The sequence below is a fragment of the Thalassophryne amazonica genome, chromosome 9, assembly GCF_902500255.1.
Source record: "Thalassophryne amazonica chromosome 9, fThaAma1.1, whole genome shotgun sequence".
Classification (NCBI taxonomy): Eukaryota; Metazoa; Chordata; class Actinopteri; order Batrachoidiformes; family Batrachoididae; genus Thalassophryne; species Thalassophryne amazonica.
Window position 1 is genome coordinate 60,168,103 of NC_047111.1, and position 24,326 is coordinate 60,192,428.

Genomic DNA, 24,326 nt, shown 5'->3' on the forward strand with positions numbered 1-24,326 from the left:
ATAGCACTTTTCCATCTGCATCAGATGCTCAAAGTGCTTTACAGTTATGCCTCACATTCACCCCGATGTCAGGGTGCTGCCATACAAGGCGCTCACTACACACCGGGAGCAATAGGGGATTAAAGGCCTTGCCCAAGGGCCCTTAGTGATTTTCCAGTCAGGCGCAGATTTGAACCCATGATCTTCTGGACTCAAGCCCAACACCTTAACCACTAGACCATCACCTCCCCTTCTGCCCCGAGGTGGGGGCAGAATTCTGTTGGCCTGCCTGCGACGCTCCTGATGTCCTGATGAACTTTTGCCAGCAGCCTGGTCACCCTCCTGATGCAGCAGTGGACTCTTGCCAAACATGTAGCCACCCGCCTGACCCTGCTTGGGACACCTGCTGGTCCTACAGTCGCCCTTCGACTGTTGCTCTGAATCTTGCCCGTCTGCACAGTCTGGCCCCAGCTGGTGGTGGTACCTGCCTTCCGGCCCCGTCCTCCTACCGGGTTTGTGTTGTTTTGTGGTTCTTGGGGTTTTTTCTGTTGGGGTTTTTTCTGTTGTTTTTTGTTTTGCTTTTGGTGTCTGTTTTTTGTTCCCCCTGTTTTTGTTGTGGGGGGTGTTTGTGGGCCGTCGGGGCCATCCCTTGGGGTGGGGGTACTGTTGGGATTTGCTCCCCGTCTGTGCACCTTTAAGATTGTTGTGGAATTGATGTATTGGGGTTTTTCTGTATAAGTTACTTGTTCATAACTGTTTCTTGTTGGTGGTCTGGGCCCCCTTGTCCCACCCCTTGATCCTCACCTGTTCAGTCTGGTTCCACATTGCTTTTACCCTGAGTATTGGTCATGATTTAGTCCTTAAAGTTTTTATTCTTTTTCACATTATTTATGTTTAGTCCTCTACCCTCCCATTTGCTCCTGAGTGCTTTCTTTGTTTGTGAGTTTATGATTTTACTTAATTTATTTATTATGTTAGTTTCTCTACCCTTGCACTTTATTAACACCTGAGTTCTATGTTGTGTTTATGAGTTTTCCTTCATTTATTGATGGTTGTTTATTTTATTTTTATGCCACGATTTTACTTAATTTATTTATTATGTTAGTTTCTCTACCCTTGCACTTTATTAACACCTGAGTTCTATGTTGTGTTTATGAGTTTTCCTTCATTTATTGATGGCTGTTTATTTTATTTTTATGCCACTCACCCTTTGAAATCAGTTGCTCTGTTTACCACCGCCTACTATACTGATATATACTGTTCAGTTACCTCGTGTTTGTTCATTTCCTTGTGTATCTGCTGCTCGTGCTGATTCCTCCCACCTGTAATCATTTAGGTCATCTGGTATTTAAGTTGTCACCTGTCAGTCTTTGGTTGTGGGTTCATTCGGTGTTGTTTGTTCTCCACGCGCTCTGTGAGTATAATTTTTCTCTCCGTGTTTTATCTGTCAACACCTATTGCTTTGTGGTTGTACGCTCAGCTGTTCTCCTCCTGGGATTAACTTTTGTATTTTGTTTTTGCATTTCATGAATTGTTTGCTCTTGGCTCTGCCAATAAATCACTCTGGGGTTTTGATCGCACACACGTCTCATGATTTCTGTCTGCAACTCTGGGTTCATTATTAGAACAAAATCGTAACAAACACAGGTTTAAAAATTCAAAATTGAAACCAAAATTTCAAAATTCATAACTATTCTTTAGTCTCTGTAAAGCTACAGTTTGTAGGATTTAGTGTCATCTAGTGGTGAGGTTGCAAATGGCAACAGGAATGATCCTCCATTGCCATTGGCGGAGGTGATGGTCTAGTGGTTAAGTGTTGGGCTTGAGACCAGAAGATCCTTGGTTCAAATCCCAGCCTGACTGGAATTCACTAAGGGCCCTTGGGCAAGGGCTTTAATCCCAGAGTTGCTCCCGGTGTCTAGTGAGCGCCTTGTATGGCAGCACCCTCACATCAGGGTGAATGTGAGGCATTATTTGTAAAGCCCTTTGAGCGGCTGATGAACAATTCAAAATGTGGACTCATCAGACCACAGCACACTTTTCCACTTTGCTTCTGTCCATTTCAAATGATCTCGGGCCCAGAGAAGGTGGTGGCGTTTCTGGATGTTGTTGATGTACGGCTTTCGCTTTGCATGGTAGAGTTTTAACTTGCACTTGTAGATGTAGCAACGAACTGTGTTAACTGACAATGGTTTTCTGAAGTGTTCCTGAGCTCATGCAGTAAGATCTTTTACACAATGATGTCTGTTTTTAATGCAGCCCCCCCTGAGGGATCGTAGGTCACGGGCATTCAGTGTTGGTTTTCGGCCTTGCCGCTTACATGTAGAAAGTTCTCCAGATTCTCTGAATCTTCTGATTATATTATGAACTGTAGATGATGGAATCCCTAAATTCCTTGCAATTGAACATTGAGAAACATTGTTCTTAAACTGTTGGACTATTTTTTTAGGCAGTTGTTCACAAAGTGGTGATCCTCACCCCATCTTTGCTTGTGAACGACTGAGACTTTTGGGGATGCTCCTTTTATACACAATCATGACACTCACCTGGTTCCAATTATGTGTTCTTTGAGCATTCATCAACTTTTCCAGTCTTTTGTTGCCCTGTCCCAACTTTTTTGAAACATGCTGGAGACATCCATTTCAAAATGAGCAAATATTTTTACAAAAACAATAAAGTTTATCAGTTTGAACATTAAACATCTTGTCTTTGTGGTGTATTCAATTGAATATAGGTTGAAGAGGATTTGCAAATCATTGTAGTCTGTTTTTATTTACATTTCACACAACGTCTCTACTTCATTGGAACTCCATTCAGCTTAAAGCAGATAACCCGTAAGTTGGAGAGGAAATGGCATCTCACTAATTTAGAAGATCTTCACTTAGCCTGGAAAAAGAGTCTGTTGCTCTATAAAAAAAGCCCTCCGTAAAGCTAGGACATCTTACTACTCATCACTAATTGAAGAAAATAAGAACAACCCCAGGTTTCTTTTCAGCACTGTAGCCAGGCTGACAAAGAGTCAGAGCTCTATTGAGCCGAGTATTCCTTTAACTTTAACTAGTAATGACTTCATGACTTTCTTTGCTAATAAAATTTTAACTATTAGAGAAAGAATTACTCATAACCATCCCAAAGACGTATCGTTCTCTTTGGCTGCTTTCAGTGATGCCGGTATTTGGTTAGACTCTTTCTCTCCAATTGTTCTGTCTGAGTTATTTTCATTAGTTACTTCATCCAAACCATCAACATGTCTATTACACCCCATTCCTACCAGGCTGCTCAAGGAAGCCCTACCATTAATTAATGCTTCGATCTTAAATATGATCAATCTATCTTTATTAGTTGGCTATGTACCACAGGCTTTTAAGGTGGCAGTAATTAAACCATTACTTAAAAAGCCATCACTTGACCCAGCTATCTTAGCTAATTATAGGCCAATCTCCAGCCTTCCTTTTCTCTCAGAAATTCTTGAAACGGTAGTTGTAAAACAACTAACTGATCATCTGCAGAGGAATGGTCTATTTGAAGAGTTTCAGTCAGGGTTTAGAATTCATCATAGTACAGAAACAGCATTAGTGAATGTTACAAATGATCTTCTTACGGCCTCAGACAGTGGACTCATCTCTGTACTTGTTCTGTTAGACCTCAGTGCTGCTTTTGATACTGTTGACCATAAAATTTTATTACAGAGATTAGAGCATGCCATAGGTATTAAAGCACTGCCCTGCGGTGGTTTGAATCATATTTATCTAATAGATTACAATTTGTTCATGTAAATGGGGAATCTTCTTCACAGACTAAGGTTAATTATGGAGTTCCACAAGGTTCTGTGCTAGGACCAATTTTATTCACTTTATACATGCTTCCCTTAGGCAGTATTATTAGACAACATTGCTTAAATTTTCATTGTTACGCAGATGATACCCAGCTTTATTTATCCATGAAGCCAGAGGACACACACCAATTAGCTAAACTGCAGGATTGTCTTGCAGACATAAAGACATGGATGACCTCTAATTTCCTGCTTTTAAACTCAGATAAAACTGAAGTTATTGTACTTGGCCCCACAAATCTTAGAAGCATGGTGTCTAACCAGATCCTTACTCTGGATGGCATTACCCTGACCTCTAGTAATACTGTGAGAAATCTTGGAGTCATTTTTGATCAGGATATGTCATTCAATGTGCATATTAAACAAATATGTAGGACTACTTTTTTTGCATTTGCGCAATATCTCTAAAATTAGAAAGGTCTTGTCTCAGAGTGATGCTGAAAAACTAATTCATGCATTTATTTCCTCTAGGCTGGACTATTGTAATTCATTATTATCAGGTTGTCATAAAAGTTCCCTGAAAAGCCTTCAGTTAATTCAAAATGCTGCAGCTAGAGTACTGACAGGGACTAGAAGGAGAGAGCATATCTCACCCATATTGGCCTCTCTTCATTGGCTTCCTGTTAATTCTAGAATAGAATTTAAAATTCTTCTTCTTACTTATAAGGTTTTGAATAATCAGGTCCCATCTTATCTTAGGGACCTCATAGTACCATATCACCCTAATAGAATGCTTCGCTCTCAGACTGCAGGCTTCCTTGTAGTTCCTAGGGTTTGTAAGAGTAGAATGGGAGGCAGAGCCTTCAGCTTTCAGGCTCCTCTCCTGTGGAACCAGCTCCCAATTCAGATCAGGGAGACAGACACCCTCTCTACTTTTAAGATTAGGCTTAAAACTTTCCTTTTTGCTAAAGCTTATAGTTAGGGCTGGATCAGGTGACCCTGAACCATCCCTTAGTTATGCTGTTATAGACTTAGACTGCTGGGGGGTTCCCATGATGCACTGAGTGTTTCTTTCTCTTTTTGCTCTGTATGCACCACTCTGCATTTAATCATTAGTGATTGATCTCTGCTCCCCTCCACAGCATGTCTTTTTCCTGGTTCTCTCCCTCAGCCCCAACCAGTCCCAGCAGAAGACTGCCCCTCCCTGAGCCTGGTTCTGCTGGAGGTTTCTTCCTGTTAAAAGGGAGTTTTTCCTTCCCACTGTCGCCAAGTGCTTGCTCACAGGGGGTCATTTTAACCGTTGGGGTTTTTCCGTAATTATTGTATGGCCTTGCCTTACAATATAAAGCACCTTGGGGCAACTGTTTGTTGTGATTTGGCGCTATATAAATAAAATTGATTTGATTTGAACTGGGGCTGTAGATATGAAGGACTCATTCTAAGCTTATGAAAACACAACAGTTTGCAGATGCAGGTAATTAAACACTAATGAACAGATGTTATGAATACTATATTCCATTAATGCTAATAAACATTGTACTGCGCTGCATACGCTAGCTTTAAAGCATTATTATAAAGTTCCAAAGTGTTTGTTGATTGCCATTGTGTTCCAAAACAAAGGGTTGGGACATACTGGGCAGTCCTGGTTTAGAATTTCAGCTTTGGTTGTATAAAGAGCGACGTGTCAGGGTCTAAACAACCCATCTCTGTGTAAACTGTACATTTTTGTGGTGAAAATCTCTGCAATATTTTGCACAGTGCTTTTAATCAAATAAGGTTTTTGTCCTCTTCCCCTTTGTGCCTGGAATAGCGTATATTTTTTGAAAGAAATCCAGTAACACATGGGTTGCTCCACGCCATAATTGATTCCTCAAATTTTGAGATTTGACATTTTACTGCGCCTGCTGTTACGCAGCAATCTTTCATGCTTCATAAAAAAAAGGTTTAGTTGTAACTATAGTGGTCAGCTGGTGATGTTGTGCCAACATAGCTGATGTTAATGCCAGTGACATCAACTCCTCATCTTTCTAAAAACAACAACTTAACCACATTTTGTTCCTTAACATTGCATCTACAAAACAGATTTTTTAATGTGATGATGCAGTAAAGGAGGTCAGGTTAGGTTGAGGTTCCTACCCCGTAGGTGCGCTTTTCCACATGCTTGGAATGTGTTATAATTATGCTGAAAACCTTTTATTAAATGCTTGTCTCAAACAACCTGAGCTACATTGCAGCCACACAGCTATTTGTAGCAGATCCTTTTATAAGTCAGAGCCGCTGTGGTGACCCCAAGTAGGAAAAGGGAGAAGCTGAAAGAAATTATCTTCTCTCTGCAAACTTCTGATTGAGAGTAATTTCTATTTGACTAGTTTTCATGTTTCTCTTCCACCTTGTCGGCCATGCATTGAATTAATAATGTTTCTGAGGAAAGTACTGTTCATTCCTGGGGTGTGCTCAGTCTTAAGTAGTGCACACAGAATGTCTTTAGAATGCTCAGCGACCTCCTGGCTTCAGCTGGATGCAGAATAATACCTGTTTAATGTGAAAAGCTGCTTCCTTTTCTCTCCAACACAAGTGCAGTGGGAGGTCATTTCCTGTGCATGGCACAGCGCCCTGTTTCCTGACCCGTAAACGCCACAATACTGTTACAATACTGAATGAAAAGGGTGCAGGAAAACACGTTTATTGCTGAAAACTTTTGGGAACTTATGAAACAAATGTTTATTTGTGTCATCATTAGTTTGAAGTGTAAAACACAAACAACTATTCCTTTGTTGAGTTCTTTAGCCACGAGAAATCTAACACACAGCGAGGGAAGCCAGCAACACACGGATGACAACTGAAAGAGTTACAGGCTTCTGTGACTGTGATGAGAGAAACTGGACGTAATGTAACTTTTGTGTGTTGCATCTCCAATATCAGTGCCAGTACAACAAGCCATGATGTGCACAGACGCTTCCACGATGCATCCAACAGCATCGCAGGCGAAAGTGCACTATAATCTACTAAATATATGAATAAAAGGAATCAGAGGGCTGATGCATATATTTTGCGCTCTACACAAGAACATGTAATGGTGTTGTTGACTGTATGACTTCATCATGAAGTAATTCATAGCATTCACAAATATTTTTTGTTGATCATAATATACTTTTGATCACCCATCTAGGTTTCATGGTTGTTGAGATATACAAATAAATAAATAAACAATAACAATAAAAGTTTTTTGGATGTTTTCCTTGACCTGTGCCCAACCTACTTTAAAAATGTAATCATCTCTAGATATTTATCCAAGTAATATTCCCACCAAGCTTGAAGGAAGGTTTTTGAGTTTATCTATATACAAAGAGACAACTGCATGTGTGTATATGTCTCTTTCCTGTCCAAACGGCACCTCAGAATTGAGCCAAACTTGGTACACTTATACTTTGACATACGGGGAGTGACATAGGCTATTGAGCGCTTTAGTAGTAGTAGTAGCTGTAGTAGTAAAGGGGCAAGACACTTTTTGTGTTGCATCATCATCAGCAAGTGTGCTAAAAAGGTTGGTATCATACTTTTCTATTCTGTTCTCTTTTACCTTTTCATCCTTGCAAGTAGTAGTAGTAACAGTACCTGTGTCTTCTTGAGGCAGCTTTAGTCATGCCCTAACACTTCTCTGGTGGGAGGCGATAGCTTTGTTGACGAAGATGAGGTTTTCATTTCAGTCTCCGATATATATATATATATATATATATATATATATATATATATATATATATATATATATATATATATATGAGGGGATGGAGTTGCCACAAGACACACTAGCAGACATAAAGGACAGCTACAAGTACCTAGGGATCCCACAAGCCAATGAGAACCATGATGAAGATGCAAGAAGATCAGCCACAGCCAGATACCTCCAGAAGGTAAGACAGGTGCTGAGAAGCCATCAATACATATGCCCTACCAGTCATCAGATACCCAGCTGGGATAATAAATTGGCCACAGCAGGAGGTCAATGCCACTAATGTCAAGACACGAAGACTCCTCACAATGCACGGAGGTTTCCACCCAAAGTCCAGCACGCTGAGGCTCTATGAGAAACAGAAGGAGGGAGGGTGAGGATTTATGAATGTCAGAGCCACCATTCAGGATGAGATAAGGAACATCCATGAATACATCAGAAAGTTGGCCCCCGAGATCAACTGCTACAAGAATGCCTCAGGGACCTGGAGGAGCAGGATAAGGATAAGGTGATAAGGAGCAGGAAGAGGAGATATCACAGAAGACCAAACCCCTCAATGGGATGTACCATCTACAGATAGAGGAAGTGGCTGACATCAGGAAGAACTACCAGTCGCTAGAAAAGGCCGGCTTAAAGGACAGCACAGAGGCTCTGATCATGGCAGCACAAGAACAAGCCCTAAGCACCAAATCCATAGAGGCAGGAGTCAACCACAGCCAACAGAACCCAAGCTGCAGGCTGTGCAAATGTGCCCCAGAGACAGTTCAGCACATAGAAGCAGGATGCAAGCCGGGACGGTGTACACTGAGAGGCACAACCAAGTATTGGGAATTGTGTAAAGGAACATCTGTGACGCATACAGATTACAAGTCCTCACATCCCAAAGGGAGACACCACCAAATGTGGTTGAGAATGACAGGGCTAAGGTCCTTTGGGACTTCAAATTCCAAACAGACAAGCAGCTGCTGGCCAACCAACCAGACCTAGTGGTGGTTGACAAGGGAAAGAAGACCACAGTTGTGACTGATGTGGCAATCCCACCTGACAGCAACATCAGAAAGGAGCACAAGAAAATCCAGAAGTACCAAAGACTGAATGAGCAACTAAAGCAGATGTGGAAGGTAAAGTCCAAAGTGGTCCCAATGGTAACAGGAGCACTAGGAGCTGTAACCCCCAAATTGGAAGAGTGGCTCCAGCAGATTCCAGGCACAACATCAGAGGTCTCTGTCCAGAAGAGTGCAGTCCTAGGAACAGCTAAGATACTACGTCGAACCCTCAAACTCCCAGGCCTCTGGTAGAGGACCCGAGCTTGAGGAACACGCATACCACCCTCCCCGGGGGTGGGTGAGAGGGAGATTCTTGTTTCTTTATGATTGATATACAACTTGAACACCTGGTTTGTAACCATTTTTCTTTCCACTCTCATATCAACCATGAATACTCATGACTCAATACTGGCTGTCAAAAAAACTGATAAGACAAGATATCAGCAACATGCAGTAATACATCAGACAGTTAAGTTTTTGAACTTTTTAAAAGCCATCTTTGAATTTTGTGAGCCCTCCCAACCTATGGCAACACATCACAATATACCACAATCTCAGCAAGACACCGGGTCACACCAAGTCTATATATGTCATAATTACCGGATTTTCCAGACTATAAGTTGCAGGATTTACTTGTTTGACTGGTCTTGTGACCTATATTTCAAAGGGACATACAACCCCAATTCCACTGAAGTTGGGACATTGTGTAAAATGTAAATAAAAATAGAATACTATGATTTGCAAATCCTCTTCAACCTATATTCAATTGAATACACCACAAAGACAAGATATTTAATGTTCTAACTGATAGACTTTGTTTTTGTGCAAATATTTGCTCATTTTGAAATGGATGCCTGTAACACATCTCAAAAAAGTTGGGACAGGGCAACAAAAGACTGGGAAAGTTGATGAATGCTCAAAGAACACCTAATTGGAAACACGTGAGTGTCATGATTGGGTATAAAAGGAGCATCCCCAAAAGGCTCAGCTGTTCACAAACAAAGATGGGGCAAGGATCACCACTTTATGAACAACTGCATGAAAAAAAATAGTCCAACAGTTTAAGAACAATGTTTCTCAACATTCAGTTGCAAGGAATTTAGGGATTCCATCATCTGCAGTCCATAATATAATCAGAAGATTCAGAGAATCTAGAGAACGTTCTACACGTAAGCAGCAAGGCCGAAAACCAACACTGAATGCCCGTGACTTTTGATCCCTCAGGCGGCACTGCATTAAAAACCGACATCATTGTGTAAAGGATGTTACCGCGTGGGCTCAGGAACACTTCAGAAAACCATTGCCAGTTAACACAGTTCATTGTTACATCTACAAGTACAAGTTAAAACTCTACCATGCAAAGCGAAACCCATACATCAGCAACATCCAGAAATGCAGCCGCCTTCTCTGGGCCCGAGCTCATTTGAAATGGACAGACGCAATGTGGAAAAGTGTGCTGTGGTCTGATGAGTCCACATTTCAAATTGTTTTAGGAAATCATAGACGGGAAGAATGGGAAAGAATTCCACCTACAAAGCTTCAACAATTAGTGTCCTCAGTTCACAAACACTTATTGAGTGTTGTTAGAAGGAAAGGTGATGTAACACAGTGGTAAACATACCACTGTCACAGCTTTTTTGAAACGTGTTGCAGGCATCCATTTCAAAATGAGCAAATATTTGCACAAAAACAAAGTCTATCAGTTAGAACATTAAATATCTTGTCTTTGTGGTGTATTGAATTGAATATAGGTTGAAGAGGATTTGCAGATCATTGTATTCTGTTTTTATTTACATTTTACACAACGTCCCAACTTCATTGGAATTGGGGTTGTATATGGAAAAACTATATTCTCATCTATGGCCACAAAATGGTAACGTCTACATGCATGACAAGGTGCTCCTGTATCAAGGTTGGGTAGGATTACTTTGAAATGTAACCAGATTACAAGTAATCCAAATGTATGTACATACATACATGTAATCCACATGTATTCTTTCAAAGTAATCCTACCCAACCTTGTCCTGTATAATGATGAACAAGGTGCTGTGATTCACACTATGGAGTAGAAGGTGATGGTAATGCACCATTAATCTCGATGCCTACTGCTGTAAAACAAGAAGGAGAATGAGAAAGCAAAGAAGACAGAGACAAAGATGAAAGATGAAAAATGCGCTGGGTCTTACGGAATAAGTGAAATTAATAGATCAGGTTGTCAAATTTGAATAAATAGAGGAAATAACCTTCATATATGTGACTGAATAAATAGCATATGCTCTTGAATAAATGGAGCACTCCACTTTTGGGACAGCTGAATGAGGAGGATGGCTAGGCTAAGGTCAGGCTAACTAGAATGTTTTAAAATATATATGACTTTAATTGCATTTAATGAGATAAACATGCACATCTTTAACTCCTTGATGTTTTTGTCTGTTCAGCAGTGACAAGAAGCAGTTTACTCTTGAGTACTTTGCGATATAGTAACATCAATTAATCCATTAGCTTCTTTTTTGTAATGTGGTGTTAACATTCTAAATAAATAATGTGCTAAATAAATTCACTTTGCTTCTTTTTGCATAAAGCAATAGCAGCACGGTTCAAAAATAAATGCAACTGCAAAAAGGCAAAAATAAATGCATGACCAGATGCTATCAGTGACTGTGAAGGGCAGTTATTTTTAAATCACTAATTGACGAACCACACAAACCCTCTCGTGTGAAACTAAAACATTTGGACACCGAAAAGGAGAAGTTTAACATTGTGGTTCTTGGTCAAGAACACTTCAACTGCCAAGATGTAATTCGCCACAGATCAAATCAGCAACGTCACACCTGCAGACGGTCCACTTTTTCAGCCGTGTGTCATGTTTGCTTCATATCGTGCACATTTTTTGACTGTTAACTAAATAAAGCAACAAATTGGCCTTTATCATGTACAATCTGAATGAGATTGAAACTAGTTGTAACCTCTCAGGCATCTTATCACCTCTATTTTTTAAAAATTCTCTCATGTACTTTAAGAATGTTTTATTTTACACAACAAATCCTATTGTATGTCAGCGTGAAGCTGGTCCTGCCTCACTGCAAATCCAGATCATTTAGTTAAACTCAAACACGTTCAAGAAACTGATTCTTAAACTAGTTCAGTGAACTCAAACGATTCAAGCATGAAAAGTTATTTGAATATAGTAAAGTTAACTGTTTGTGTTTGTCATTTTTTTTATGGATCTACGTGTTGATTTGTAAGTTTTACGCCGGATGCCCTTCCTAATGCACCTCCGCATTACATGCAGAAAAACGGCATGATTCCTCAAACAGTTTCCTATTAACAAGGATTCAGCTACTATATTTTTTTCTTATCCTTACATATGTTATCACTGCTTACCTTTTATGTCCTCAGATTAGTTTACATGACTTTGAAATTAAAGCTGTGCAGCCCTTTGAAGGAACCGATGATGATGTTCTGATAGACCTCTTTTTGGGGGGTCAGAATTAGCTTTTAAAACTAAATATCTGCTTTTAATGTCATTTTATTGTGAAACCATGTTGGGTGATGTACTGTGTATGTTGAGCAGCTTGATAAAGTACACGTTTCATATGGATAACAACAAGAAAGTGAATTGTGAATATTTCTACCAAGGTTTTGGTTTCACAAATGACTCATAGCAGACTGAATATTGAAACTGTGTTTACTCGTGTGTGTGTTAGCTGAAGTTTTCAGTTTGAGGAAGTACTGAGAATTCTGAGCAACAGTTACTGATGCGGTCTTTCTTTAACATTTTGTCATTCTTACCGTCCTTTCATTCCTCTACGAAACCTCTGGTCCCGTCGTGACATTCCGCCCTGAACACAACTGGTACTTGGGAACAAAAGGAGCTCGTCATATGCACATGGTCACACGATGGTTCTGCTGTGACGGGCAGCAGGCGTTGGCATTCCTGTTTTGTCTCTCTCAGATGTTTCCTGTGGAGATGAGCTCCCTCTTTAATGTGCAGCGCAGCTGTGTGAGAACAAATCGTGACCCACTGACACCTGCTGGCCGGCCTCCCTCTGCCACAGTAGGCCAGTGTATAGAAGCTCGGCTCCACCAGCCCCCAAAAGATACTGTTACACGCCTCTGCACCAAATACGGTGACCTGAGAGAGCTGCTGTGAGGCTCTCACAAGCTCCTTTAAGATACGCATGTTTCTAAAAGCGTGTCTGTGCATGTGTTTGTGGAATAGACCCGGTTTCCATCGGCAGAGATATAATCTCTTTATGAATGCTCCAATTACTACAGTGAAGCACTCAATTCATCATGCAAACAAAATAGTGCAGCAGATAAGAGAATATTTACAGAGGAATCCTGCAAATGGTGACACAAGCAGAAATACACCTTAGACATTACTCTTTTGAAAAAACTGACTGGCCACTTGAATTTTCAATAGGTGGCCAGATAGGGGTCAATTGAAGAATTACACAGGGGTCAAAATTTAAAAATGTTCCAATCAAATTGAAAACTCCACCACATTATTTGCCTGATCATAAAGATTCCAAAAACGTATAGTTTGGACTGTCTATGGTTGAATGTTATGGAGTTATGGGATAAAAACAGCAAGAATGGTGACACAGGTCAGTTTCAGTTTGTACAGGGGTCAAAAGTTAAAGTTGCTCCAATTTTGGTAAAAAGTGATACAAATTATTAGTTGAGTTAACAAAGTTTTAAAAAGGAACAGTTTGGACCATGTATCATGCTTAGTTTCATGTAACAGGGTAACATATGTCACATGTCTTAGAATCCAATGGACGTTGACATTGTTTCACCTTTACTTTGGAGACCAAGGATTCAACACAGTCAAAAATATTCCATTTATTAATCCTATATGAATACGTGATGTTACTTAGTTCAGTCAAAGGGGAGCAGTCACTGCTTTCCTGCAGCGCTATTTAACACACCACACTCTGACATCTTGTTAGATGTTTTTTTTTTTAATTTTAGTGTTTTTGGTCATGTAAGGCTGGACAACAAGTCAAGTCTTGGGCTAAGCAATTTATATTCCATAGTCTCAGGCATTGTCTGCTTTTTTCCTCTTACTATGTTTACAATTATTCTTCCATATTTTACAACCTCATTAATTTTATACAGGTTATAATTGTATAATCCAATCCGTTGCACATATGTTGATCACATATCTTCTTTTGAGCCATAACTCAAATTAGTGTGTTTTATACTTTATGTATTGTCCTCTGTGATTATTTACATGTGCATTTCACATTTATGGATTTTTACCAAAATAAAACCAACCAATCTCAATATTATTGTTATTGTAAAATTTTATACAATGTCATTTTAATAATGAATAAATCAAACAAATAGCTGGGTTGGTACTAATCTTTTACTTGGAGGTATGTTATATGAATGAAAATGAATAGAAATGTTATATGAGTCACTTTGAAAATGAGGCTTGGCTGTTCTTGAGAGCATAGTGTACTGCTGGTTCCTTTTTTCTTCCTTAACCACGACACCACAGTGTGCCACGGGAAATGCAACTTCCTCCACATGTCTTGCACAGAAAAGTCCAAAAACAAATGTCATATTTCATGCCTTTTAATTCACAAAGGATTGTCAGAAAGTGTGCAAAAGTGCATCATTTTCTTCATGGACCATGTAAAACACCTGTGTGTTACAAACACAATCCAAGTTAAAAGACAGAGCCACAAATGTAAAGTTAAATATAAGAAAAGATTAATTTACACTTATCCAAATAACTTCATACACATTCAAGAATATAAATTGTTTATACATTTATCATACAAGTTCAGAGACTGTTAAAAGGCAAATACAAATTCCAACATTTGAAAATGTATAATTCATTTAAATTTTGCTAAAATGTTCTTAGGTAAAGTGTTTTAATGCTTCTGCTTTTCAAAGTAATTCTCAGCACAATTTAACAAAGATTAACAATTAAAGTAAAAGTTTCACTCAGTGTAATAGAAAACTCCTTAGAACTAACTCCCTGCATTTGATAAGTAGGTAGATAAACTTAATACCTCACTTTAAAACCATTAATATGCACAATGTTTTTCACTTCTTTTTTCATATATATGAAAGGGAAAAGGTTACTTAAAAGTACTATGCTCATACATGTATGTGCATCTATCTATCAATCTATATATATATATATATATAATTCATTCCCTTTTTCATACATTTAACAGTGCAGTGAATGTTAAATGTTAACTTGAATGCTCACCTCAATGCTGAATGTACATTCTTGTAACAAAAAAGACAAAAGATCTTAAAACCTTCATATCTTAACAAGTAAAACCAGTTTATGTCATTATGTAGCTCTAAAACTGTCATTAAAGTTATAAACATCCTGACAGTGTTATTGGCTGACAACTTTCAGCACCCACATTTGTTGATACTTCAGATGTCTGAATGAAACTCAATGTATAAGTGCAGTTGAAATAAACATACTGATTTTCAGCAATATGATAGTGAAAACATTGCAAGAGAAAACTTACCCTGCTTTCCCCTTTGGTTTTCTTTCTTTCTTTCTTTCTTTCTTTTTGTCCATAGACACCAGAGGATAAATTGTCCAAATGTTTGTGGTTGCACATGAAAACTAAAAACAGTTATGTAAAATGAATGAAATAAAAATTTTGTGCAAATATTACAATATGCAGAGTTTAAAATGCAGTTCAGCTTGATAAAAATGTGGCCCCTGTGCAATCTTTTTTTTTTGTTATATCAGCATGCAGACAGGTCTGAAGGCACCTAGCAGTGTCCTTCACTGACAGGACTCACAGGAACACTTGGACAGCAACACAAATGATGTTCAATACAACTGAAGTAAACAAAAACCACGTTACAGTGCCAAACTTGGCCTCACAATTTAAGTTGTGATCCTTCAATGCAGTGGTTCTCAGTTTGGTTCTTGGGGAGGTGGTCTGGATACCCCACAATTTGATTCATGATGAAAAAATATAACTGTTATGATGATGACTTGTGTGAAGCGCCTTGAGGCAGCTTTGTTGTGATTTAGCGCTATATAAATGAAATAAATTGAACTAAACTGAATTGATGACTTAATTACTCTAACTTATGGGTTTCTTCATGAAAATGATCGAAATTATCCTTTATGCTGTGCGCATGTGTGAGATTTTGAGATTACCTGTGACCCATCTTATGTTAACATCCATGAGATTTCTTGTAAAACACTTTGTAATCTCCCAAATGGTGGTTATAGCATCTGTTCCCTTGAATTTCTCCCCCTCAAGGGTTGAAAGTCTAAATTGTTTCCAGACAGCATGACTTTTGATCATATTGATAATATCATATTATGAATCCCTTATCTAAATGCTAAAATAATTGAATTATAATGGTGCCAAAGAAAATTCTTTTTATGACTTAAACTTTAAAACAAACCCAGCGGCACTATACCTTTAAATAAACATTTATTTAACATTGCTGTTGTCTGCATTGTCTTGTCTGCAGTGTTTCAAGATCCCAATTCCCGCTGTTATTGTTGTGTCAAGGCATCCATTTGCATGCAAAGGTACACGTTCCCCACTGACAAGTCCACTTGTCAGATATGCCTGCATTTTTTTATTTTTTTATTTGCCTCATGAGCACAGAGGCAAATGCCCCACCTATATTTCATTGAAATGCATTCACTGATGCAGTGCTGTAACTGGTGAATTTCACTGGCGTGAGATCAATAAAGACTGTCTGATTCATCAATTTACCACTAGTCTAAACAAATCAAAGTGTTCCATGTGGAATGTTTTGAAACTTTGGGTTTTCTAGCAGGTAAAACAATGTGATAGCACCACTGTAGTTTGAATGAAGTGCCGTCAGCTGGCTTCTCACTTCCTCTGCCGGCCACAGTATTTACCCAGACAGCCAGCACCTGGCAACCACAGCAGACAAACCAGTCTTCAGTTGACTTGTAATACACAACCAAGGTTGGGTAGGATTACTTTGAAAGAATACATGTGGATTACATGTATGTATGTACATACATTTGGATTACTTGTAAACTGATTACTTTTGGATTACATTTCAAAGTAATCCTACCCAACCTTGTATACAACACAAATGATTGTGATGCAGAATTCTGTCTTGTATAAACACAGTGATCATGTGAAGTAATGCAGTAATGATTTACCTCGGTAACCTCTAGCTCCCAGTAAGGCCTGCATAGTTGCGTATTTGGCTGCTTTCTGTGCTTTTGCTGTCAGACAAAAGAGAAGGGTCATTTGTGTTGCCAGGTCTGCTGGCTCTTTTGTATTATTATTATTTTTTTTTTAATTTTGAATCATAAGATGCACTGTTTTGTGACTAATTTCCAAAAAGTACTTATTTCATCTTGCAGCCGATCTGCTCTGTGTCAGTCTGATCCCATCAAATCTCAGAAGCTAAGCAGAGCAGGATCTGGTTAGTACTTGGATGGGAGACCTCTTTGGAACACCAGTGGCTGTGTGTGTTTCTCCGGGTAAAACTGGAGTTGTGTCAGGAAGGGCATCCAGCGTAAAACTTGTGCCAATTACCGATGCGAATCTGGCTGTATCCGCTGTGGCGGGCCTGAACAAAACCGGGAGCAGCCGAATGAACAACAACAACTTGTTTATTTCATCTTGATCATTCAATTATAATGAATACTATCTGAGGTAACAAATATCCCCACCTACATGACATTACCATCGTAATTAGTGAGATTTTCTTGGTACGAGAGTGTAATATTGACACTGTATGTGCGCTTCAGTGTTGTGACTTTGGTTTGTAAAATTACTGCAAAAAACTCTCAAATTGCCTATTGATGAGAGAACAGAATTGATACCAGAAGTAGTAGTCGTAAAAATATTAATTGTAGTTGTATTAGTGTTAGCATTAGTAGTAGTTTAAGTAACCTATTTGTTATTATTCCCCAAAACTGTTTATCCTTTATTTCTTCTTAATCAAACCTGACATTACTTATCTGTTTGTACTTCATGTGTGTATTGTGCCTGAGCTCACCCTCACTGAATGACTATATTCTTCCTGCTTTCTTTTGTCTGGTTGGTTCGTGTTGTGGGGAGGAGCTGGAGTACAAACTCCATAATAAAGGACAGTTTTTGTTTTGATTTCTGTCATATGTCAAATAAAAGAAACAAATTTCTAAAGAGATCCTGTTGCTAGGTTGCTTTTTAACAAAAAACAGTGTCACACCAATTACACCCAAAATAGCCAATTTTAAGATGTTGATATTTTTTAATTGATTAATTACATCCACCAAAGAGGGAATGCTTAGTGTCGTTGAATAGGAAAGAAAGTGAATCAGGACGAAAATGTTTACTTGATGGATAGGAGCTGTTAGGATAGGAGCCTACACGAAAATTGAGTTTTATATATATATATATATATATATATACAGTGAGGAAAATAAGTATTTGAACACCGTGTGGTTTTGCAAGTTCTCCCACTTAGAAATCATGGAGTGGTCTGAAATTTTCATCTTAGGTGCATGTCCACTGTGTGTCCACCTGGTCTTGTTAGGAGAGACGGCATCCATCCCACTTTGGATGGAGCAGCTCTCATTTCTAGAAATCTGGCCAATTTTATTAAATCCTCCAAACCGTGACTACCCAGGGTTGGGACCAGGAAGCAGATTGTAGTCTTACACACTTCTCTGCAGCTTCTCTCCCCCTGCCATCCCCTCATTACCCCATCCCCGTAGAGACGGTGCCTGCTCCCAGACCACCAATAACCAGCAAAAATCTATTTAAGCATAAAAATTCAAAAAGAAAAAATAATATAGCACCTTCAACTGCACCACAGACTAAAACAGTTAAATGTGGTCTATTAAACATTAGGTCTCTCTCTTCTAAGTCCCTGTTAGTAAATGATATAATAATTGATCAACATATTGATTTATTCTGCCTTACAGAAACCTGGTTACAGCAGGATGAATATGTTAGTTTAAATGAGTCAACACCCCCGAGTCACACTAACTGCCAGAATGCTCGTAGCACGGGCCGAGGCAGAGGATTAGCAGCAATCTTCCACTCCAGCTTTAATTAATCAAAAACCCAGACAGAGCTTTAATTCATTTGAAAGCTTGACTCTTAGTCTTGTCCATCCAAATTGGAAGTCCCAAAAACCAGTTTTATTTGTTGTTATCTATCGTCCACCTGGTCGTTACTGTGAGTTTCTCTGTGAATTTTCGGACCTTTTGTCTGACTTAGTGCTTAGCCCAGATAAGATAATTATAGTGGGCGATTTTAACATCCACATAGACGCTGAGAATGACAGTCTCAACACTGCATTTAATCTATTGTTAGACTCGATTGGCTTTGCTCAAAATGTAAATGAGTCCACCCACCACTTTAATCATATCTTAGATCTTGTTCTGACTTATGGTATGGAAATTGAAGACTTAACAGTATTCGCTGAAAACCCCCTTCTGTCTGATCATTTCTTAATAACATTTACATTTACTCTGATGGACTACCCAGCAGTGGGGAATAAGTTTCATTACAGTAGAACTCTTTCAGAAAGCGCTGTAACTAGGTTTAAGGATATGATTCCTTCTTTGTTATGTTCTCCAATGCCATATACCAACACAGGGCAGAGTAGCTACCTAAACTCTGTGAGTGAGATAGATTATCTCGTCAATAGTTTTACATCCTCATTGAGGACAACTTTGGATGCTGTAGCTCCTCTGAAAAAGAGAGCCTTAAATCAGAAATGCCTGACTCCGTGGTATAACTCACAAACTCGCAGCTTAAAGCAGATAACCCGTAAGTTGGAGAGGAAATGGCGTCTCACTAATTTAGAAGATCTTCACTTAGCCTGGAAAAAGAGTCTGTTGCTCTATAAAAAAGCCCTCCGTAAAGCTAGGACATCTAGGACATTCATCACTTACTGAAGAAAATAAGAACAACCCCAGGTTTCTTTTCAGCACTGTAGCCAGGCTGACAAAGAGTCAGAGCTCTTTTGAGCCAAGTATTCCTTTAACTTTAACTAGTAATGACTTCATGACTTTCTTTGCTAATAAAATTTTAACTATTAGAGAAAAAATTACTCATAACCATCCCAAAGACATATTATCATCTTTGGCTGCTTTCAGTGATGCCGCTATTTGGTTAGACTCTTTCTCTCCGATTGTTCTGTCTGAGTTATTTTCATTAGTTACTTCCTCCAAACCATCAACATGTCTATTACACCCCATTCCTACCAGGCTGCTCAAGGAAGCCCTACCATTAATTAATGCTTCGATCTTAAATATGATCAATCTATCTTTATTAGTTGGCTATGTACCACAGGCTTTTAAGGTGGCAGTAATTAAACCATTACTTAAAAAGCCATCACTTGACCCAGCTATCTTAGCTAATTATAGGCCAATCTCCAGCCTTCCTTTTCTCTCAGAAATTCTTGAAACGGTAGTTGTAAAACAACTAACTGATCATCTGCAGAGGAATGGTCTATTTGAAGAGTTTCAGTCAGGTTTTAGAATTCATCATAGTACAGAAACAGCATTAGTGAAGGTTACAAATGATCTTCTTTTGGCCTCAGACAGTGGACTCATCTCTGTGCTTGTCCTGTTAGACCTCAGTGCTGCTTTTGATACTGTTGACCATAAAATTTTATTACAGAGATTAGAGCATGCCATAGGTATTAAAGGCAATGTGCTGCAGTGGTGTGAATCATATTTATCTAATAGATTACAATTTGTTCATGTAAATGGGGAATCTTCTTCACAGACTAAGGTTAATTATGGAGTTCCACAAGGTTCTGTGCTAGGACCAATTTTATTCACTTTATACATGCTTCCCTTAGGCAGTATTATTAGACAGTATTGCTTAAATTTTCATTGTTACGCAGATGATACTCAGCTTTATCTATCCATGAAGCCAGAGGACACACACCAATTAGCTAAACTGCAGGATTGTCTTACAGACATAAAGACATGGATGACGTCTAATTTCCTGCTTTTAAACTCAGATAAAACTGAAGTTATTGTACTTGGCCCCACAAATCTTAGAAACATGGTGTCTAACCAGATCCTTACTCTGGATGGCATTACCCTGACCTCTAGTAATACTGTGAGAAATCTTGGAGTCATTTTTGATCAGGATATGTCCTTCAATGCACATATTAAGCAAATATGTAGGACTGCTTTTTTGCATTTGCGCAGTATCTCTAAAATTAGAAAGGTCTTGTCTCAGAGTGATGCTGAAAAACTAATTCATGCATTTATTTCCTCTAGGCTGGACTATTGTAATTCATTATTATCAGGTTGTCATAAAAGTTCCCTGAAAAGCCTTCAGTTAATTCAAAATGCTGCAGCTAGAGTACTGATGGGGACTAGAAGGAGAGAGCATATTTCACCCATACTGGCCTCTCTTCATTGGCTTCCTGTTAATTCTAGAATAGAATTTAAAATTCTTCTTCTTACTTATAAGTGTTGTATGGCTGGGGGGGCCTGGCTGCCTTTTTGTTTCTGTCTTTTGGTTTTCCTTCCAGGTGGCTTGCATTTGGGACTGAGTGGCTGTGTAGCTGAGGTTATCAGGACCTCACCCTGATCACCTGCGGCTCGTCAGGACTCACAGCTGTGGTGCATCTATATGGATTGGAACATGGTGGCATTTAAGACTGGAGTATACAGTGTGTATTTGCCAGAGACACGACCTTGTGACCAGACGGGTGAGATCGTCGTCTCGGGAGCCATCTCATCATCAGTGGATGCAGAGAACGTCCAGGGTTTGATGCACGGTCTGTGAAAGAGGAGGGGGTGAGGTCTCACGCTCGTCAGCACACTTCCTGAGGTACGTTAGATTTTGTGACTAACGTTTATACAGTCAGTAAATGTGGTGTCCCTCACACCTTATTATATTGAGCTGTACGTTAGTCATGTATCGGCTTCCACTGCAGTGGAGTTTTGTGAACTGGATGTTCCATGCCTGCAGGTTGGGAAGCTGATTAGTAATTAAGCCAGGAAGTGTTTGCTGTTTATGTACACCTTTGAGTGGTCTCTCTGTGTGTAGAGTGTGGACTCACATAATGGTTCCTTCTTTCACAGACTCGGTTTGTTGCAGCCACCTGGGGGGTGTCGGCGGGGTCCTTGGGTCCGAACGGCTTCTGGCTCCGGACCGTTAGCGCTGCTGGGAGCGCAGCGTATCACCACCACGCCAGACCGCACACTCTTTTGTTGTTTTGTATCACATCACTGTTATGTATTAAATTCAGTTAGCCTTTATACCGTGCTCTGCTTATTTTATACTGGGTCCTTCAAACGCTGGTCGGTTCTCCGAGCTGCGTCCGACACATAACAATAAGGTTTTGAATAATCAGGTCCCATCTTATCTTAGGGACCTCATAGTACCATATCACCCCAATAGAGCGCTTCGCTCTCAGACTGCAGGCTTGCTTGTAGTTCCTAGGGTTTTTAAGAGTAGAATGGGAGGCAGAGCCTTCAGCTTTCAGGCTCCTCTCCTGTAGAACCAGCTCCCAATTCGGATCAGGGAGACAGACACCCTTTCTACTTTTAAGATTAGGCTTAAAACCTTCTTTTTTGCTAAAGCTTATAGTTAGGGCTGGATCAGGTGACCCTGAACCATCCCTTAGTTATGCTGCTATAGACTTAGACTGCTGGGGGGTTCCCACGATGCACTGAGTGTTTCTTTCTCTTTTTGCTCTGTATGCACCACTCTGCATTTAATCATTAGTGATTGATCTCTGCTCCCCTCCACAGCATGTCTTTTTCCTGGTTCTCTCCCTCAGCCAGAAGACTGCCCCTCCCTGAGCCTGGTTCTGCTGGAGGTTTCTTCCTGTTAAAAGGGAGTTTTTCCTTCCCACTGTCGCCAAGTGCTTGCTCACAGGGGGTCGTTTTGACGGTTGGGGTTTTTCTGTAATTATTGTATGGCTTTGCCTTACAATATAAAGTGCCTTGGGGCAACTGTTTGTTGTGATTTGGCGCTATATAAATAAAATTGATTTGATTTTGATTTGATAAAAGACACCTGTTCACACACTCAATCAATCACACTCCAACATGTCCGCCATAGCCCAGACCAAAGAGCTGTCTAAGGACACCAGGGACAAAACTGTAGACCTGCACAAGGCTGGGATGGACTACAGGACAACAGGCAAGCAGCTTGGTAAAAGACAACAACTGTTATGATTATTTATTAGAAAGTGGAAGAAACACAAGATGACTGTCAATCTCCCTCGGTCTGGAATTCCATGCAAGATCTCACTTTGTGGGGTAAGGATGATTCTGAGAAAGCTCAGAACTACACAAGAGGACCTGGCCAGTGACCTGAAGAGAGCTGGGACCACAGTCACAAAGATTACATTAGTAACACATGATGCTGTCATGGTTTAAAATCCTGCAGGGCAGCAAGGTCCCCCTGCTCAAGCCAGCACATGTCCAGGCCCGTTTGAAGTTCACCAGTGACCATCTAGATTATCCAGAGGAGGCATGGGAGAAGGTCATGTGGTCAAATGAGACCAGAATAGAGCTTTTTGGAATCAACTCCACTTACCATGTTTAGAGGATGAGAACAACCCCAAGAAAACCATCCCAACCGTGAAGCATGGGGGCTGAAACATCATACTCTGGGGGTGCTCTCCTGCAAAGGGGACAGGACAACTGCACCGTATTGAAGGGAGGATGGATGGGGTCATGTATTGCGAGATTTTGGCAAACAACCTCCTTCCCTCAGTAAGAGCATTGAAGATGGGTCATGGCTGGGTCTTCCAGCATGACAATGACCCCAAACACACAGCCAGGGCAACTAAGGAGGGGCTCCGTAAGAAGCATTTCAAGGTCCTGGAGTGGCCTGGCCAGTCTCCAGACATGAACTCAATAGAAAATCTATGGAGGGAACTGAAACTCCAAACCTGAAAGATCTAGAGAAGATCTGTATGGAGGATTGGACCAAAATCCCTGCTGCAGTGTGTGCAAACCTGGTGAAAAACTACAGGAAACGTTTGACCTCTGTAATTGCAAACAAAGGCTACTGTACCAAATATTAACATTGATTTTCACAGGTGTTGAAATACTTATTTGCAGCAGTAACATACAAATAAATTACTTAAAAAAAAATCATAGATTGTGATTTCCAGATTTTTTTTTAGATTATGTCTCTCACAGTGGACATGCACCTAAGATGAAAATTTCAGACCCCTCCATGATTTCTAAGTGGGAGAACTTGCAAAACCGCAGGGTGTTCAAATACTTATTTTCCTCACTGTATATATATGTGTGTGTGTGTGTGCATATATATATATATTCCTGCTGCTGCAAAGCGTAGGAGGGATATCGAAGTGCACTTACCCTTGCATCTTTTTTAAAAAATATTTTTTAAACAATCTCTCAGTTTGCATATTTGATAATAACAAAATTTCAGACAGTGATGATTTAAAATACACTACAACTGCCATGCTGGACATTTGTGTGTTACGACTTGTTCACACATGCTTTTTCCACAGGACACAGAGTTTTCTTACATTTCTGCCCGGCTCCTGTATATCCTAGACAACAATAGCAGGAAAGACAAATTGTCATGATTAATCACTGATAATTCTTCCTAGTTAACCACAACAAGGCCTCAGCACCACTGAATTCAGGATAAAACTGTTATTTTGAGTATTTCACTATAAAAATCTTCATCAGCATTTTCACGTTATCGCTTTGTTTATTTATTTATTTATTTATTTTGTACAACAGCATGCTGAGTGACACAAAACAGTCAAGAAGAGATTAGGTTAGATTTACCTGGGTAGGCTCCACCAGCTGATCCACCATAGCCAGGGCCAACGCCCCCTGTTG

The 24,326-nt window shown here is 39.7% G+C and overlaps 2 protein-coding genes across 2 annotated transcripts in view; both read right to left on the bottom strand.

The window, feature by feature from the left end:
• Positions 1-12,557, bottom strand: part of LOC117517217 (LIM domain kinase 1-like) — a 42,588-nt gene extending 30,031 nt beyond the window's left edge. Inside the window, exon 1 of the mRNA XM_034178160.1 lies at positions 12,320-12,557. Within this exon, the coding sequence (XP_034034051.1) occupies positions 12,320-12,363 (44 nt within the window). The 5' untranslated portion in view covers positions 12,364-12,557. The remainder of the gene's footprint in view (positions 1-12,319) is intronic.
• A 3,043-nt stretch (positions 12,558-15,600) lies between these two features.
• The window catches only part of elnb (elastin b), a 60,645-nt gene continuing 51,919 nt past the window's right edge, over positions 15,601-24,326 (bottom strand). Inside the window, exons 35-38 of the mRNA XM_034179060.1 lie at positions 24,273-24,320; positions 24,005-24,028; positions 16,680-16,745; positions 15,601-16,421 (exon numbers count right to left, since the gene is read on the bottom strand). Coding sequence (XP_034034951.1) covers positions 16,378-16,421; positions 16,680-16,745; positions 24,005-24,028; positions 24,273-24,320 — 182 coding nt within the window. The 3' untranslated portion in view covers positions 15,601-16,377. The remainder of the gene's footprint in view (positions 16,422-16,679; positions 16,746-24,004; positions 24,029-24,272; positions 24,321-24,326) is intronic.